At 56.6% G+C, this 17,608-nt stretch overlaps 1 protein-coding gene across 1 annotated transcript; it reads right to left on the bottom strand.

The window, feature by feature from the left end:
• Window positions 1-3,417: 3,417 nt before the first annotated feature.
• Window positions 3,418-13,043, bottom strand: UTP14A (UTP14A small subunit processome component). The gene is made up of 15 exons (XM_073360636.2): window positions 12,851-13,043; window positions 12,396-12,607; window positions 11,787-11,857; window positions 10,446-10,510; window positions 10,051-10,193; window positions 9,585-9,740; window positions 6,864-6,983; window positions 6,682-6,776; window positions 6,362-6,485; window positions 6,193-6,270; window positions 5,744-6,098; window positions 5,111-5,466; window positions 4,667-4,857; window positions 4,485-4,584; window positions 3,418-3,929 (listed from the first exon to the last, which is right to left on the bottom strand). Exons 2-15 carry the CDS (start codon window positions 12,450-12,452, stop codon window positions 3,660-3,662), a joined length of 2,181 nt encoding a protein of 726 aa, XP_073216737.1. The 5' UTR covers window positions 12,453-12,607; window positions 12,851-13,043; the 3' UTR covers window positions 3,418-3,659.
• Between the last annotated feature and the right edge of the window lie 4,565 nt (window positions 13,044-17,608).

Genomic DNA, 17,608 nt, shown 5'->3' with positions numbered 1-17,608 from the left:
GGCATGAGCAGGGCAGACCCACCCTGGGAGAGGGGTATAGTGGCGTCTGGGAGGTCAGGTCACCTTGCTGCATGGCACTGGATAAAATGACCTTCCCTCCTAGCCCCACCCTTACAGTTGCAGCTAAGCCTTCGACTTCAGCAGCGCAGGGGTAAGAGCTAGCATGTGAAGGGCCCCACTTGTGCATGGCAGTGGGCTAGCACTCTGCACCAGACAAGGCATGCAGCCAGTGTGCAGGGATGGCCAGGGCCTGGTTCCTACTGCAGCGGATGGGCTGAGGGGTGCAGGCAGGGAGCACACACTGCAAAGCCCCCAGGACAAGGCTATCAGCAGAGTCTGCCTTCAATGCCCCCTGAGGAGGCTGTGCCGAGGGCCCCTGGCTGCATGGTGGCAGCGCTCTCCCTGTCTGCTGCCCTGAAGCTGGGCCTGAGGGTGCTACCAGTGGTATCTCATCCTGTGGCTGAGCACAGACAAGGGGCAGGTGGGATCAGCCTGAGGTGTCTCTTGAGACACTGTCTGGAAGAAGGCTCCAGGCAGTGCAGACCTTGGCACGGTATCTGCAGAGCTGGGCTCTGATTGCCCTAAGGTGGCTGTTCCTCCGGTACATTTGTACTAACAAGCGAAGCCAGGCAAAAGAGATGAGTGCTGCTGCTAGAGGTGCCCTTCTCCAACACCCCAGCCCCTGTGCTACACCCCACACTCGGGATGGTTTAGCTTCCCTATCCCACAGCATTACCACAATGGGCCATATTCCACAGACAGATGCTTGCACAACTCCCTTTTGGCTTCAGGAAACGAGCTTGGGCTGAAAGCCGGGCAATCAAGGGCTCTAAGCTTGCATCCTCCACACTGATGGCTGTTCATATTTCCATGCATTTCCCAACCCCTACGCTCAAGCAAGGGCTCCTAGTGACCCTATCCTTAAGAACCATGACTACCCCCCTGCGCTGCATGTGGGGGGCAAAGTGTAACACGCATGCAACCCAGGACTGCCTCCCCCCAACTGCTGCTGAGCACCACCACTTCCCCTGCCATTCCAATACTTTTTAAACAGAGGGATGCTCCCAGTGGTTTGATGCTGTAGAGCCAGATTTCCTCTGCCAGCAGCAGAGAGGAACAGGGTAAGAAACTTTCTCCACAGCTGCCCATGTGGCATGCATGACTGGCCCAGCCCGGCCCAGCCCCCCTCAGAGCCAGCTCCCCCTCCCAGCCAGGACATATGGGTCCAAGGCCTTTGGAAGGTTGCTCTGATCAATATTTTCCCAACAGCAGCACCAAGAGAGTCACTGGGTGCCCACCGCCCCTGCTGGGGAAGAGCCACAAGGCAAGGACAGGGGGAGAGCACAAGGGACCACACCCAGTCAAGGAGGCCAGAGAGGAGCATCCTTCTGGCCCCTGGGGAGGGGAGGATCCCATGGAGTGCACTTGGCCTGCTCCTCACACCAAGGGTCTCGCCTCATGTTGAAAAGGTTCGCTAGAAACAAAGGCTACCCAGTCATGGGGGACAGTGGGGCACGAGGCTCTGACCCCACAGGACTGTGCTGCCCCAGCCAGTGGCCATGGTGAAGGCAGGGGCACATGACTTACGCAGATAGGCTGAAGGAACTGGGGTTCTTTATTTGGCAGAAGAGAAGAGTGAAGGGGGATTTGATAGCAGCCTTCAACTACCTGAAGGGGGGTTCCAAAGAGGATGGAGCTCAGCTGTTCTCAGTGGTGGCAGATGACAAAACAAGCAGCAATGGTCTCAAGTTGCAGTGGGGGAGGTTGAGGTTCAATATTAGGAAACACCTTTTCACTAGGGTGGTGAAGCACTGGAATGGGTTACGCAGAGAGATGGTGGAATCTCCATCCTTAGAGGTTTTTAAGGCCCGGCTTGACAAAGCCCTGGCTGGGATGATTTAGTTGGTGTTGGTCCTGCTTTGAGCAGGGTGTTGGACTAGATGACCTTCTCAGGTCTCTTCCAACCCTAATCTTCTATGATTCTATGAAGCTATTTTAGCTCACATAATACTTATGTGTGGAGAAAAGCCCAGAGCTCTGATGGAGAAGAAGGGATGGGGGGGTGTGAACGCTGCCTGCTCTGCACTTCTCCCACTCCAGTCCCCCAGCAAGGAATGCAGGACAGCTGCCTCCCAAGTCCCTGCGCACTGGCTGTTTAGGGGCAAGCCAGGGCACATGCAGTGCTGTGATAAGAAAGAATGGGGTGGGACAGTGCAAGGCTGAGCAGGAGCTGCAAGCATGGCAGGTTAGAGCAGGGAGACTGGGCTGCATAGAGGGGAGGTCTGCGCTCCCTCCCCCCGATTCACACAATCTAAGGCCAGAAAGGACCAGTGTGATCATCCAGAGAACTGCCCCCAGATAATTCCCAGAACAGATCTGTTAGAAACACAGCTAGTCTAGATTTAAAAATGGTCACTGAGGGAGGATCCACCACAGCCCTGGGTAAATTGTTCCAAGGGTTAATTACTCTCACCAGTAAAAATGTACATCTTATTTCAAGGCAGAATTGACCTAACTTCAGCTTCCAGCCACTGCATTGTGCTACACTGGTGTGCTAACCTGGAGAGCCCACTATCAAAGATTTGTTCCCTGTGTAGGTACTTATCAGCTACGACCAAGTCACACCTTCACCATCTCTGTGTGAAGCTAAACAGACTGAGCTCTTGGAGCCTCTCACTCCACAGCAGGTTTTCTAATCCTTTAATCGTTCTCATGGCTCTTTGACCCCTCTCCAATTGATCACCATCCTGCTGGAGTTGTGGGCATCAGAACGGGACACAGGATTCCAGTAGCCGTCACACCAGTGCCAAAGACAGAGGTAAAATAACCTCTCTGCTCCCACTCGAGATTCCCAGTTCATGCATCCCAGGATCGCATTTGCTTTTTTGGCCACATGTGGGGAGCTTGTGTTCAGCTGATTATCCAACATGACTCCCAAACCTTTTTCAGAGTCTCTGCTTCCCAGGACAGAGTGGCCCACCCTGTACACATGGCTGACACTCTCTGTTCCCAGCTGTGCACATTTACATTTAGCTGTATTCTCATGCATATTGTTTGCTTGCACCCAGGTTACCAAGTGAGCCAGAGCACTCTGTCTCCATTCCCAAATCCTAGCCTGCCTCCATGCCAGGAGGGACTGCCCACCCTTTCCCTAGTACTCCTGCTCTGCTCCCACCAGAAAATCCAACTGTCCTGTTTGCAGGAGGGGGTGTAACACAGCATCAGCTAGAGCAGCTGAGCCCAGCCAAACCCAGCCCTCGCTTGGGAAAGGAGGGAGCAGCATTGGGTGAGACACCCTTGCTGCTAGCAGCCAAGCACTGCTTTCCTACAACAGACTAGTTCAACTCCCACCCCCCTGCAGCCTGCCTGGAAGGGCCCAGGGGTGGGGGTGAGGCGCAGAGACAGCACAGAGAAGCCTTCCGCCAGAGCATTTATTGGGGAAGGAGCTCTGGTTCCAGATGAATGCAGCACACTGTGTGGGCGCAGGAAAGTGCCCCTGCCTCTAGGGCAGGAACATGGCATGGTATCCTCTGCCCTCACTTAGGGCCAGCCCGGCCCACCTGCTCACCGAGCAGTTCCTAGCCCTACCAGGGCCTGGCCACGCACTTCACAGCCACCCTCAGTCTCTGTGCTGCCACAAGCAGCATGGCCCCTCTGGCCTAGCGAGCCTTCTTGTGGGGGTGCTGGTGGTGCCTGGAACGCTGGGGCGTGGGCGGCAGGGCAGTGCTGCCTCCGCGGGTGGGCACAGTGCTCTGGGGGCTGGCGTCCTCGGCAGATATAGGCTGGATGATGTGGCCTGGCTGGGTGAGGATGCGGGGGGCTGTCAGCTTCTGGAAAGCTTGCTGTGTGTTCCACGTGGGCCCCACCGGCGCCCGGATGCTCCGCTCAAACTGCTGGCGGCGGTCGAAGGGGAAAGGGACCTCATTGACCTGCCAGAGGAGGATACAGACAGGGTCAGCACCCTGTCCTGGCACCAGACTGGGGGTGGCTGGTCCCGCTAGGGCACACTAATGGGGTTGCTAGAGATCCGCATAGGCTGGATCCTCACTCCAGGCCCCCACTACCCCAGCATTCAGGGCTGGTGGGGATCCAGCCCCAAGCCGAGGCAGAGGAGAGCCCAGCTGTGATGCTGGTTGCTGCACGGAAGCCACGGTGGCAGTGCTGCGCCTGCCTGCTGCAGCTGGAACCCTGGCACCCCTACGCAGTCAGCCGAGGCCAGGGCCCATGGAGGTTGGTCCTGGGAGGGAAGTGATTCCTGAAACAACCTCCTTGCTGGCCAAAGCGCCTGCCCGACCTACTCTAAGCCTGTGCACTGGAGCCACTGTGGTTCTCGTTGTCCCCACAGTGCCCTTTGGTCTGTCTGAGGGCTGAACAACGACTTCCTATTCAGGGACTCATTGGGGGATGGGAGGGAAGCTGGCCTCTGAATGGGTGGGGCCCCAAGGCGTGGGGCCTGCCACCAGGGCGGGTGGGGCTCCCCTCACCTGGTGTGCTGCAGCCAAGACATTGCGCTGCTGGCTGATGATGACATGGGGCAGGTGCCGATCTCTCCTGGGTGGCCCTGGCACGGGCTTGATGAGGAACCTGAGAGACAACGAGAAGGATTAGGCCGCAAGGCTCCAGTGAGGGGTGAGACACCCCATGCCCTGGCCTTGCCTGCACATACCGCTTCCTCTTCCTGGCGCTAGGCCGCAGCCCCGTGCCGCCCCACTCGCCCCATCCGGGTAGGACCAGGTCCACAGCCTGCGGCTTCCCTGCCCGCTCCACCTTGTGCTTCTCCCGCAGGAAGTCAGCAATGACGTCATCCCCCGCAAACGCCTCCTTGATCACCAGCCTCTGGTCTGCAGCCTCCTCCTCCTGCCAGAGACAGAGATAAGGACCCGCTTACCCCCCTTCCCAAGACAGAGATTAGCACCCGTGGCACCCGCCTACCCCCCTCCCCGTGCCTGAGATGGCTCAGACCCAGGGCACCCACCTGCCCCCTCCCTGAGACAGATTAGCACCCATGGCACCCGCCTGCCTCCCTCTCCAAGACAGAGATCACACCCATGGCACCTGCCTGCCCCATCCCCACTCCTTATGGCAGTAGGCAGCACGGAGCGCAGCTCACCTCGTCCTGCACAGAGATTGGCTGGGCAGGACACTGGATCACGTGGGACTCCCCAGCCAGAACAGCCTGCAGGTTGATCATCTTCTGCTTAGGTGCCTTCCTGACCGTGTGGCCACCCCCAGCACTGCCCTCTTCCTCTGATTCCTGCAGTGTCCCGGTGGGCCAGGGCCGCTCCTGCTCTTCCGCCCCCTCCTCCTGGCCCAAAGCATCTATCTCCTCCAGCGTGCGCCGCCTGCCCAGCTGCTCCGACAGCAGCGGCCCCTCTGGCCCCTGGGCAGGTTGTTCCACTCCAGGACCCGTCTGCACATTCGACAGCAGCTCAGCAAACAAGCGTGCCTCCTCCGCTTCGCCAGCACCTGCAGAGAGCACTGGGTGAAGGCACTGCTACCCACTGTGGATATAACAGGCACGAAGAAGGGTGAGGGGGGACCATCGGGCTGATGGGTGAGATGCTGCTCCCCTCAGAGCAGCAGGGTAGCAAGGGGTTCACACAGCCTCTCTTCCAGCCCAACCAGCTCCTGACAGATGGTGGCAGGAGGCTCCAAACCTGACTCCTGTCTTCCCACCACACCAGGCCCCAGAGTGCCCACAATGGTGCTCCGGGCCCATGACATCTGGCCCCAGCCTGCTCACCCTCAGGCTCTGGGCTCCCTGTCTGTTGTTGCCGTGTGCATCGTCTTTGCTCAAAGTCTTGTAACAAAATCTCATCCTCTGACATCTCCTCTCCCTCGTTCCCAGCATCCTCTGGGGCAGCAGACTCTCTAGGGTCCTTGGGGTCCTCCTGCGTCCCAGAGTCCTTTGCTTCACTGCTGGGTTTCCCCAACATCCAAGGGTTGGCTCCGTCCGTGCTGGGCTGCACTTCATTGATGGAGTCCGGGAGGAGGTCTTCCCCAGCCATGTCGCCCTCCTCTTCGCCCTCTGGCTCCATAGGCACTTTCTGGGTCAGCTCCTTGTTTCTGGACAGCTGCTCCTGCATGGCCTTGCGGGCCTGTGGGGAGATGGAAACACGTTCACAGCCAGGCCCAGCAGAGCACCCACACTGCCCTCAACACAGAGCCACCCTTCCCCCAACAGCTTCTCACCTCCAAGTTGTACTTGGCCATAATGGCCCTGGAGCGGGCCCATTTCCCCTTGTTCTGGTGCTTGAGGCTCATCCTCTCCTGGGGAGGGAGGAAGCAGACAGAGGCATCAGCAAGGGTTTCTCTGGGCAGCTGGGGGATCTCAGGGTGCAGAGGGTCCCTGACGCATCACCTCAATCCTGCTTCTCTCCATCTCCTCCAGCTTTGTCAGGGCAGCCTCGGGGTCTAGCTTCCGCAGCACCTCAAACTCCTTCAGGGCCTTGCGACTCCTGCCCTTCTGCAGCACTCGGTGGTACCTGTGCAGTGAGAGCAGAGCAGTCAGACGGTGCAGGCGCCAGCTGAGCTGCCCTCCCACAGCAGGAAGTGAGACAGCTCACCCCAGCTTATTGCTAACCCGCCCTGCACCTGGGCTCCAGGGCAAGTTGAACCCAGGGCTCCTCGCAGGTCCCCCAACCTCCCCACACACTAACACCTGTGTGGACGGCTCCTTACTTCTTGCTCTTGATCTTCTTCTCTCTACGGGCCTTGGCCTCATAGTAGGACTGCAGAGCACGGGCCTTCTGCAGCTCTGCCCGGCGCAGCTGAGCCTGAAACACACAGCACGGGGTGACGGCCAGCTCCAAGGGGGGCCTGCACCCAGGGGGGCATGGACAGGGAGGGCACTACCCACTCACCTCCTCCAGGCTCATTGCCCGCAGCGAGGCCTCTTCCAGAGGCGTCAGCAGCGGGTCCATCACCGGCTGCTGCGTCTTATGGAGAAGACTGAAGATCTCCTGCTCCAGCGGTGTTCGGGCCTTTGGGACAAGGAGGGCAGCAAGTGAGCACATGCTAGGCGTGCGGGGGCAACCTCATTGGGATCTCCCTGGCCATGGGCTCTGGCCATCCCACCCACTCCCCCTAGCAGGCCCAGAGGGAGGGAAGGATTCCCCTCTTCCTGCGGGCCCCGAGGTTAGCAAGGGGAGCCACCAACCAGTCTTAGTAGCCCCATCTCAGTGAGGGCTGCTAGTCACGTGGGAGCCCCCAGCCTCAGCCAGCTCCTCACCCTCAAAATAATCCAAAGGAGTGGGGGCCATTTCACCATAGCTCCCAGAGGGGGGACCAATCGAGCACATGGCTCCGGCAGCAGGGGGCACCCAGACGAGTGTACTATGGGTCGCTGAGCAATTTTCACAGAAGGGTAAGGGAGACATCCCCATTAATTGTTCCCAATCCTTCTGTCCCACCTGGTCCCCACTGTTGTGGGGATTTCAGGGTGCAGGATCGGGACCCCCAGGTGATGGGGGTTAGGTGGGTGGGGACTGGGTCTGGGAACTTCCTGAGGCCAGTCTGCTCGGGCAAAGGGGCCACAACAGGAAGAACCTGTCACTTTTACAAGGCTTTTGGTGAAAATTCAACATCAGCCAGGGGCTGAGATCAAGCCAGGCCTGATGCGCGGACCAGCCACCCCCAGCCAGCACATGGGGTGGGCACCCCCAGAATACCAGGCACAGCTAGAAAGCCTCCTCTACCACCACAGGGCACTACCCAGCAGTGCCCTGAAGGCTAGAGAAAGGCTAGACTTGGCCATAGTCAGAGAGGTAGAGGTGACTTACAAAAACCCCAGCAACCCTGGCTCAGTCCCCAGTCCAACCCCTCCAACCCAGCACTCCCCAGCCAGTGGCCCAGAGGAAACCCCTATGGCCCAGGGAAGACGGGATGCAGAATGCCCATCTGACAGCCTTTGTCAGCCACCCAGGCACGTGTGCTCAGAATTCACAGGACACCTTTCATCTCGGCCAACAGCCAGCACCCGAACACAGCCATCTCTGTGGCGCTACGCAGCCACTGCTAACGTGCACAGCAACATGCACAGCTGCTCAGGACAAGAAGTGGCCAAAACCAACCAAAACCACAAGGGAAATGTGGGGACTGAATGGGAGGGATTCCCCGTGGCAGAGTCTAGAGAGGACTCCCGGGTGACCCCCCTGAGAGAAAGCCCTAGGACCTACTGGGGGAGCAAAGGGCTGATTTCCCACCTCATCTGAAAGAGGCTCCTCAGAGCCCATCACATCACTGGGACCTACCTGGGCCTCCTGCTGTGGGTGCCCCCAGAGAGCCAGACTCTCCATGCACACTGCAGACCCATTTCTCGGCTCTCACTTTTACAGCCCTAAGCTCCCTTCTTTGGGGGAAAAATTTTACGAGCAAGCTTGCAGTGGTCAGCGAAGCCTTTGCATTTCCCTTGGACTGGTCGGCAAGGCCAGGCCCAGAGAACCCCTCCAGCCCTTGCGCTGCTGGCAGGGCAGTCACAGCACTTGCTTCCCTCTGGACTGGGGACTGTTAGGCCCCAGTGCTGAGCCCTACCCAGAGATAGCTCTGGGTTCCCCATGCATTTACCTCACTAGGGACTGGGACTGCTGGAGCAACCTCCTGCCTCACTGGGGGCCAGTGCTGTCCCAACTTGCACTCTGCACAGGGGGAATGTTTGTGGAAGGGCTGTAATGGTCCCGCTGTTTGTGGGGAGAGAGGATCCTGCCCCAGTGGAAGGGTCCCTCATCACTGGAGAGCTCCAGCACTGCAGATCTTGAGGGAAAGAGCAAAAATCTGGCTAGGGAGGGGGTCTCTCTGGGTGGGAAGAAGGCAGAGCTGGGGGGCTGGGGACTTTAACAAGGCAGCCCCCTCCCACTTTCCTGTTGCATCCCAGCAGGCGCCGAGAGCAGCTGTGCAGTATTCAGCTGAGACTCTGGTGTCAGGACCCTGGGTTGAGGTCAGGAACTTAGCAAGGAGAGAAGGGAGCTGCAGGGGGAAAGGACAGCTCTGACCTGCTCCCTCCTTCCTGAGCGAGGCCCCTGGACAGTTTGGAATCTGTTTGGCCCTGGGAAGGTTGAGAGGAAGGAGACTACTCAGATCTGGGGGCAAAGAGCAAGCCAGCAGAGCTCGGGATGGCCACACACCACTCCCCCGCACCCTTCACCATGCGTGTCTGTCCTCACCGCAAAGTGCTGTGCATTGGCTACCAGTGTGGAATGCAGGGCAGGACACGGGGAGGTCAGCTCCAAGTAGCCCGGCTCTGTGTGCGCCCAGCCTCACGCTGAACCTTCCCCCGGAAGCTGCATGGCTTGCCATGGCCCCGCCGAGCTAACGTGAGAGCACAGACACCCCCCCCGTGTGCCGGAGCAGGTACTGCCCCTCGTTCTCACTGTGGCTCTCAGCTACCTGGTGTGAAGCTCAGCCCCGCCTGCCACAGCAAGGCTGGGCCTGGGCTCGCCCAGTGCTCAGAAGCCTGATGCACTCCTGCTCCACCAGCGTCCTTGGGTTGGGATCAGGCACAAACCACCCCCAAAGGGGCCTAGACACCTGTGCCAATGCTGCACCCCCCTCCGCCCCTCCCATACACGCCATGCAAAAGCACCCACCTTCCAGCCGGTCAACACCTCCTCGATGGGTGCAACCCCCGTCTGCTCCTGCTTCAGGGGGAAAACCAACTGTTCCGCTCGTCGGTTCTGCTGAACCACCTGCTCCCACTTGGCAACAGCCTTCGAGGTCTTATTGTAGGCAGCTTCCCTCACAACCTGCAGTCCCAAGAGACAGTCTGTGAGGACACAATAGGCCCCAGGTCTACAAAGACACCAGACCCCAAGGTCTGGATAGCAAGGAAACCCAGCAAGTAACCCAGGTAGGGAGAGGCACTCACAGCTCAGTCACACAGGACTGAGACCAAACATCAGTGCTTATCTCCATGGCTGCTCCCTGCTCCACTCCCAACTCGCTCCCACCCTGCTCTGCCCTTGACCTACCCCCCTCACCTCAGGCACTCCCGGCTCAGGTCCATCAGTGACCTCCCACGAGCCCTGATGGATGGACGGACAGACAGAGTCTTACCCGCTCTGACTCCTCTTTGCTGAGTGGCAGCTCCAGGGACTTTTTCTGCTTGACTCTATTCAATTGCTTCTTCACGATGCCCAGGGAGGACGAGGCCCGGATGGACCCCAGCAGCTCAGGCAGGACCAGCTTCTCCCCGATGCCTGCAGGAACCAGTGCAGTCAATGCAGGCAGGATGTCACGGAGCTCCCAGCAGAGGGCGCCAACAGGGAACCACCTGCTGGGTTCCTACACCCTCCCCCCACACAGCCCATTGCAGCTTCCCACACTACCACCCTGGAGTAGGGATGAAGTGACCCAGTTATGCAAGGGGAGCCCCTGTCTGGGAGCTGCAGAAACAGCTTGGAGAAAGGCTCATCCCATCCCCTCTCCTCCCCTCCCGAGAAGGAGCTTACCTTCACAGCTGAGGTTGAACTCGGACACCTGCACGCTCGCCTCTGTGCGTTCAGCCAGCTTCCGCCTAGAAGAGAGGAGGCAGAATGTATAGGGACCCCTTGAGTGCAGTCCACCAGCACCCCTGCCCATGCAATGCCTCTCCCAAAAGCGTGTGTGTGTGGGCAATGTTCCATGTGCAGAATTAATTTTAAATCCATGTGCAGAATTAATTTTGTTAGGTGTACCAATATGGAGGTGATGTGTGGTGGGGGAGGGGCTGAGGGGTTCGGAGTGTTGGATGGGGCTCAGGGCTGGGGCTGAGGAGGTGAGGGCTCTGGCTGAGGGTGCGGGCTCTAGGGTGGGGCTGAGGATGAGGGGTTTGGGGTACAGGCTGCCCAGGGGAGAGAGGACTCCCCCCGCAGTCCTCTCTCGCCACAGCAGCCGGGGGAGGGGTGCCTCTTTCCCTGGTGTGGCCCTTGATAGTCTGCTGCACAGCTGTGCAGCTTAGAGGGAAATTAGCCTAGGGCGCCCCCCTGAGGCTCCACCCCGGCCAAGCCAGAAGCCTGAATGGGGCCAGGGAGCCCCCTCCCACTGCCTGGGGGAGTAAGAGGCAAAAGAAGCCCCCTGTCTGTGTCCTGGGCTCCCTGCCCAGGGCAGGTGGACGGACCCAGACTGCCCTCCAGCCAGGGGTTCTACCTCAGAGCCACAGCCTGCCCATGATAAGAGCTGGGCAGGCAGCTGTGGGGAGCTGCAGTGGACCCTCCACCTGCCCTGCAGTGTGTGGAGCCCGAGCAGCCCCCAGCCTGTGTCCCCGCCCAGCCCGCGACTCCTCACAGTTGCTCGCCCAGCTCTTACCATGGCCGGCTGCGGCTCCGAGGCCCTCAGCGAGCTGGGTCCACGAGAGCAGCGCAGGCAGCTGTGGGGAGTCGGCGCCGAGATGTGGACCCTCCACCTGCCCTGGGCCAGGTGGGGACACGGGCCGGGGGCTGCTGGCAGATCCCCCCACACTCCGGGCAGGTGGAAGGACCATCACAGCTCCCTTCAACTGCTTGGACTCCCTGGCCTGGCTCCACATCCCCCCGGTTCCTGCGCCACTGAGAGGAGCCCATTTCTGCATCTTGGCAGGGGGTTAGACTTGATGACCCTTGCGGTCCCTTCTGACCCTCTTGGTCTATGGTTGTGATGGGGGCACGTGGGGCTAGCTACCTCCCAGACACCTCAGGAGCTGAGGGGCCTTCACTGCTGCTTCAGTTGCCCTGAGCACAGCGTGGGAACCATGGCAGCCTGGACACGAGTGTCTAAGAGCCCCCACAAAACAACTGAGCCCCTGGGTGATGGGTAAGTGTGATCCCAACACTCACCGCTTCTTTCCAGCGAGGGAGCTGACCGCCTCCAAGAGCTGACAATGCCGCCTCTCCTCATTGTCATCCCCCTGGCACACAGGAGACAAAATTAATGCAGTTGGCAGTGGCACAGGCCTTCAACATCTGGACACAAGGAGTCCCTTCAATCACCAGAGGAGCTCTGCCCTGCCCCTACAGCAGCTGCAAGGGGGGCAGCGGGCTGGGCACCTTCAGAGCTGCCCTTCAGTTACAGGCCTGACCCCTGCAGTGCAGTGCCCACATGGCCCCACCACCACCATATGCCTTGCCCCCACTGCCTCTCAAGTCCCCCCAGGACCCTCTTCCATTGCACTGCACGGCCACCTTCATATACCCACCGTGACCTGCCCCGCAAGGCGGTCTCACTTCCTGCCCCTATTCCACCTCACTAATTTTACTACAACACTAGAAGACAATAAAGCTCGCTGTATTTACCCCTCAGGGCAGGACAACGCCCCCCGTGGGAGGCCTGGGGAGCCTGAGCCCTCCTGTCAGCAGCAGCCTGGCACTGGCTCGGGGTAAGCGACCCAAACGCAGCCATGCCTCGAGGTCACTGCCCCAGTGCTGGGGCCCAAGAGCCTCTCCTACCTCATCCTCGCTGGCGCTCACAGGGTGGTCGCTCCGGAACAAATCCTCCTCGGCCATCGGCAGCGCCCGGAAGCTGCAGCTGGGGAGACACGAGCCGGGCTCAGGGTTGGGCTCCTTGGCACAGGGTCGCACAGGCTACGGGTGTAGATCGCACAGCCAGGTCCTGCGGGACGAGCTACCCGGGAAACCGGCACCGAACAGACAGCACAGGCCTGCCAAGGATGCTTCCGTCAGAGCTGGGACTAGGGCCCGGCTCCCCCCACCCCAAGGCAGGGCCCGGGGCGCCTGGCTTCCCCCCTCCGCCCCCCAAAGGCGGGCCCCGGTAGGCCGGCTTCCCCATCCTCCCCGCGGCAGGGCGGAGCCGGCAGAGCCCGGCGGGGACGGGCTGGCCCCAGACACCGCGCGCAAGTCGGGGGGGGGGGGAACCAGGGCCCACCCCCCCCCAGGCCCCTCACCTCCGCCGCGCGCCCAGCCCGGCTCCCCGCCCGGCCAGCACACGTGGGTAGGAACAAGTACTGGCAGCTCCGCGAGCCGGCCCTGCACCAGCGCGCACGTCGTAAAGCGCGGCACTTCCGCCCCTCACGGAGCCGGCCGTCGCCGCGAGCCGGGGCACTTCCGCCCCGTGCTGCGCAGGCGGGCTCTGGCTGTTGCCATGGCAGTGGGGGCGCGGGAGGCCCGGCTGGGCGGGCTCTTCCGCTGGCCGGCGGTGGCCGCTCGGACCAGGCCCCGGGGAGACCCCTCCTCTCCCAGCCCCGCCGCCCCTGGACTCGGCCGGCTGCCCGCGGTGCGCCCCGTGTGGCCGGGACGGGCCGCTGGCGGTGGGCCTGGTGCTGGCCGAGCTGGCGGCGGCGCTGCTGCTGCTGTGGCCGGGGAGCGCTGACCGGGAAGCCCCGACCAGGAAGCCCCGGAGCAGCGCACCCTATGGACAAGGGCAAACCGTCTCTGCATCGGTCGCTCGGCTGAACTGCCCCTACTGGGGGGACCTCTCTGGGCCCAGGCAGAAGTGAGCTGTAGCTCGCGAAAGCTTATGCCCTAATATATTTGTTAGTCTCTAAGGTGCCACAAGCCCTCCTGTTCTTTTTGCGGATACAGACTAACAGGGCTGCTACTCTGAAACCCACCTTATTTTGTATTTCTTGGGGCCCAGGCATCTCGTTCAGGCTGCACCCATCTCGGAGAAAACACTGGGAGCCAGAAGGCCCCGTCCGGCTTGGAGAACTGGCTAAAAGCAAGATGCTAATGGAATCCAAATTGTGTCAACTGAATTTCCAGTGACCTAAATCAGTGTTCTGCGAGCCTCTCCTGCTGAGATGAGATTTCTGCTTTCACGGGGTGCACATAGCAACCAGCCTGGGTAGGGCTGTAGCAGAGGAGGGTCACTTTAACAGGGTGCCAAACCTAGGGTGACCAGATGTCCCCATTTTATAGGGACAATCCCAATATCTGGGGCTTTGTCTTATACAGACACCTATTACTGCCCCACCCTCTGTCCTGATTTTTCACACTTGCTGTCTGGTCACCCTAGTCAAACCTTTCTTTTGTAAAAACCTCATACATGTCAATGAACAAACATGGTTTGTAAGCTTTGGGTACTATTTAAATTTTTCATGGAAAATGGGTTGATACATTGAAAAGAATAAAGAGTTCCAAAATGACCACTGTTTGACATTTCATTGGTTTGTCTGATGGACACGCTTAGTGGAGTTGTGTAGTGAAGGAGGCTATTGTCTGTAGGACCTCTGCTTCGTTTGTTGCAGAAGATGGAAGGAAGAAGAGATCAGGATTTCTCTGCTACTTCCTTCACCTAAGATCCCTTCTGGATCTCCAGAGAAGAACTTCTCTCAACTTTCTTTTTGAAAGGGGTTATTGTCTCCAGTTCTATCTGAACCATGTAAGGGTTGGGAGTGGACGAGAGATGCAGATCGGAGAGTGGATTCCAAGAAAAAGTTTGGACAGTTTCATTCATACCCACTGGATCCAGATGCACAGAAGTATTTCCAACCAAATCCATCACTGTTTTTTTTTTGGCCTGAACGGCATGTTACCCTCACAGGGTTAGATAATCCCAGTGGCCATCTTCTGCACCTTATCAAGAAGGATCTATGCATGGGACTAGACGTTCACCAATTCCATACCAGGAGGACATTCAGTTGTCTGATCCAAAGGATACAGATATTTGGGGATTGTTTGCCCTGTTTTTATCACTGGGAGTTAGTACTAGACAGGTGGATCCTGGAAGTTATTGCATGTGGTTACACAATTCAAATCAAGATCCTTGCCTACAACATCTCACCCATTTCATCTCTGGGCAGAGATCAAAGTCATTTCATTTTTTTAAAGAACTAGGTTCAATCTCTGCTGCAGTTAGGAGCCATAGAGACAGTTCTGCAAGATCACAGAGGGAGGGTTTTTACTGGTGTTTTCTAATTTAAAAAAATATGGGGCTTTTGCCCTATTTTGGATTTAAGGAAATGAAATACTTATAGAAAGAAATTTTGTTTCTGCATGTTAGAGATAACTTCTGTAATTCTTTCACTTTATCTTGAGGATGGGGTTGTTGCTCTGGATTTAAAAGATGAATGTTTCCATAAAACAGTGTCATCTGAAATACCCGCTTTTCATGGTATGAGAGGTTCATTTTCGGTACAAGGTCCTCCTTTTTTGTTTATCCATAGCTCCTCAGGTGTTTACAGAATGCCTGTTGGTAGTGGCAGTGTACCTAAAAAGGCAGGGGATGTATGTGTACCCATTCCTAGATGACTGGGTAATAAAAGCATCATCAGGGAAGACATTTTAATATATGTAAATCAAATATGTTCTCTCTTTGCCAGTCTGGGATTAGAAATAAAATGGAAAAAATTGTGTTTAAACCCTACTCAGAGGAGCCACTTTTTGGGGCCATAGTAGATTCTACTTCGGGAAGAGCTTTTCTCCCAGAGGAGAGGTATATAAAAATATTTATATATCCTCCAGTTTCTATAGCAGTCAGTTCCCCATTTTCTTCAGTTGCTGGGTCTGTCAAACACAGCAGTGCCACCATATGCTCATCTTCAGCTGAGATATCTTCAGCACTGGTTAGGAACAAATTACAGACCAGGTTTGCGTAGCATGCATCACAAATAGTAATTCCACAGCAGGTGTTAATGTCACTCATGGGGGGAGGGGGGGGACAGACTCAAAAATGCAATGAAATGTACACTTTTCAATTTTCCTCCACCATCAGTAACACAAACCTCAGAAAAACAACAAGGAGTCTGGTGGCACCTTAAGGACTAACAGATTTATTTGAGCATAAGCTTTTGTGGGTAAAAACCCCCACTTCTTCAGATACATGGAGTGAAAATTATAGACCACAGGCATAAATGTACTGGCACATGTTAGTCTTTAAGGTGCCACCGGACTCCTCATTGTTTTTGTGGATACAGACTAACATGGCTACCCCTCTGATACAAACCTCAGACGCAGCTACACTAGGTTGAGGAGCTCATCTGAAAAACAATATTAGTCAGGGCTCACTGGTTACCCAAAAAAAAAAAAAAAGTACATATCAGTATTGTAGAACTGAGAGCCACAAGACTAGCTCTAAAGTCCTTCCTATCTCAAGTCAAATACAAAGTACTTCAGGTAGTAACAGACAATGCAATGGTGCTATGTTATCTGAACAAGCGAGGGGGAACTTATTCTATAAAATTATGCCTAGAGGCAAAGAGGCTTTGGAAATGGTGTACAGAGCATGACATTCACCCAGGATAAATTGGTGTAGGGGTATGTGAATGGGTTTGTGGTTCGCTCTGTAGTGGTCACAGTCTCTGGCAGTTGCTCCGTCCAGCGGTTGCAGCCAAAGGGGAGGTAGGGGAACCTGGACCCTCCTGCTCCACTAGGTTCCGACCCAGGGCCCTGTGAGACTTGTCTGGTGCCTCGCACCCTGAGGGGCCTCAAATCAGCCTCTTGGGGTTACTTCTTACCTCCCCTTTTCCTGCACTGGGGGCTGCAAGGGCTTCACATAAGCACCAGTTTGCAGGCTGCCTACCCATCTCCAACCCATAGGAGCTGCTGCTCAACAACATTCCTTCTCCTAGCCTGGGACTGGCTACATCCTGGTCCAGAGCTCCCAGACCAGGTCCTTCTCCCTACCCTGTCTGGCCCAACGGAGCCAGTGGCTGGTTGGCTTCCTTTTCAACCCCACCTCCAGTTGGAGCATGCTTGGCAAGGGCGGAGGGGTGGAGCCTCCTGTGCCCAGAGTTGCTCTTTAATCCTCTGCTGTCCAATGAAGGGTTTTATACCCTATCACATGGGGGAACAAAACATGCTTGCAGATTAACATGTCAAATGCACAAATGGTCTGTGAAGGAAGAAGTAATAACACACCTCTCCAGTTTATGGGGAAATCTGATAATATATCTGTTTGCCTCCAGCAGCAACAGGAAACGTCAACAATTTTGCTCCAGAGCAGGCAGAGACAAGGAATCAACATTGGATGAGTTTCTGACACACTGGTGTCAGGGCTTAATGTAACCATTTCCCCTCATACAGAGAGTGATAAACAAACAACAGGATAAGGCCAGAGTGCTTTTAATAGTGCCAGCATGTCTGAGAAAACTATGGTATCTGGACTTGATTCATCTGCCAAAAGGATTAATGGAGCCTCTGCCACTGCTACCGCACTTGTCACAACAGACTGGGATGGTCTATTGTCCAGATCCTCAGTCCCTTCATTTAACTGTGTGGGAAATAGAACTGTGGGAGGGCTAGAGAAAAGTTGTTCATTAAAGGTGCAGAATGTACTGTTACATTCTGGAAAAGAGTCCACAAATAAATGCTATACTCATAAATGGAAAAGGGTTTTGCTGTGGATTTCTACATGTGATCAAGATCCATTTACAGCACCACTTAATTGTAGAGTATTTGTTGTAGCCTGAGAATGCATGTCTTTCTTTATCTTCAGTTAAGGTTATTCTCTCAGACATATCAGCATGCCATGTACCTGTGGAGAGTAAATCAATTTTTACTAATGATACAGTTAAGACATTTTTTAAAAGCTTTAATAACTCATACTCCCCCACCCCATAAGAAACTCTTTGCCCTCTTGGGATCTGAATTAGTTCTGTCCCATTTAATGAATCCTCCTTTTGTACCTTTTGGGGGCTGTTCTTTATTCCATCTGTCTCTCAAAAGAGTATTTTTGATAGTGATCATGTCTGCAAGGGGTATAA

The sequence above is a fragment of the Lepidochelys kempii genome, chromosome 9, assembly GCF_965140285.1.
Source record: "Lepidochelys kempii isolate rLepKem1 chromosome 9, rLepKem1.hap1, whole genome shotgun sequence".
In the NCBI taxonomy this organism is placed as follows: Eukaryota; Metazoa; Chordata; order Testudines; family Cheloniidae; genus Lepidochelys; species Lepidochelys kempii.
Note: the sequence above shows the minus strand (reverse complement) of the source record. Positions and strands in the feature narration are given on the sequence as shown.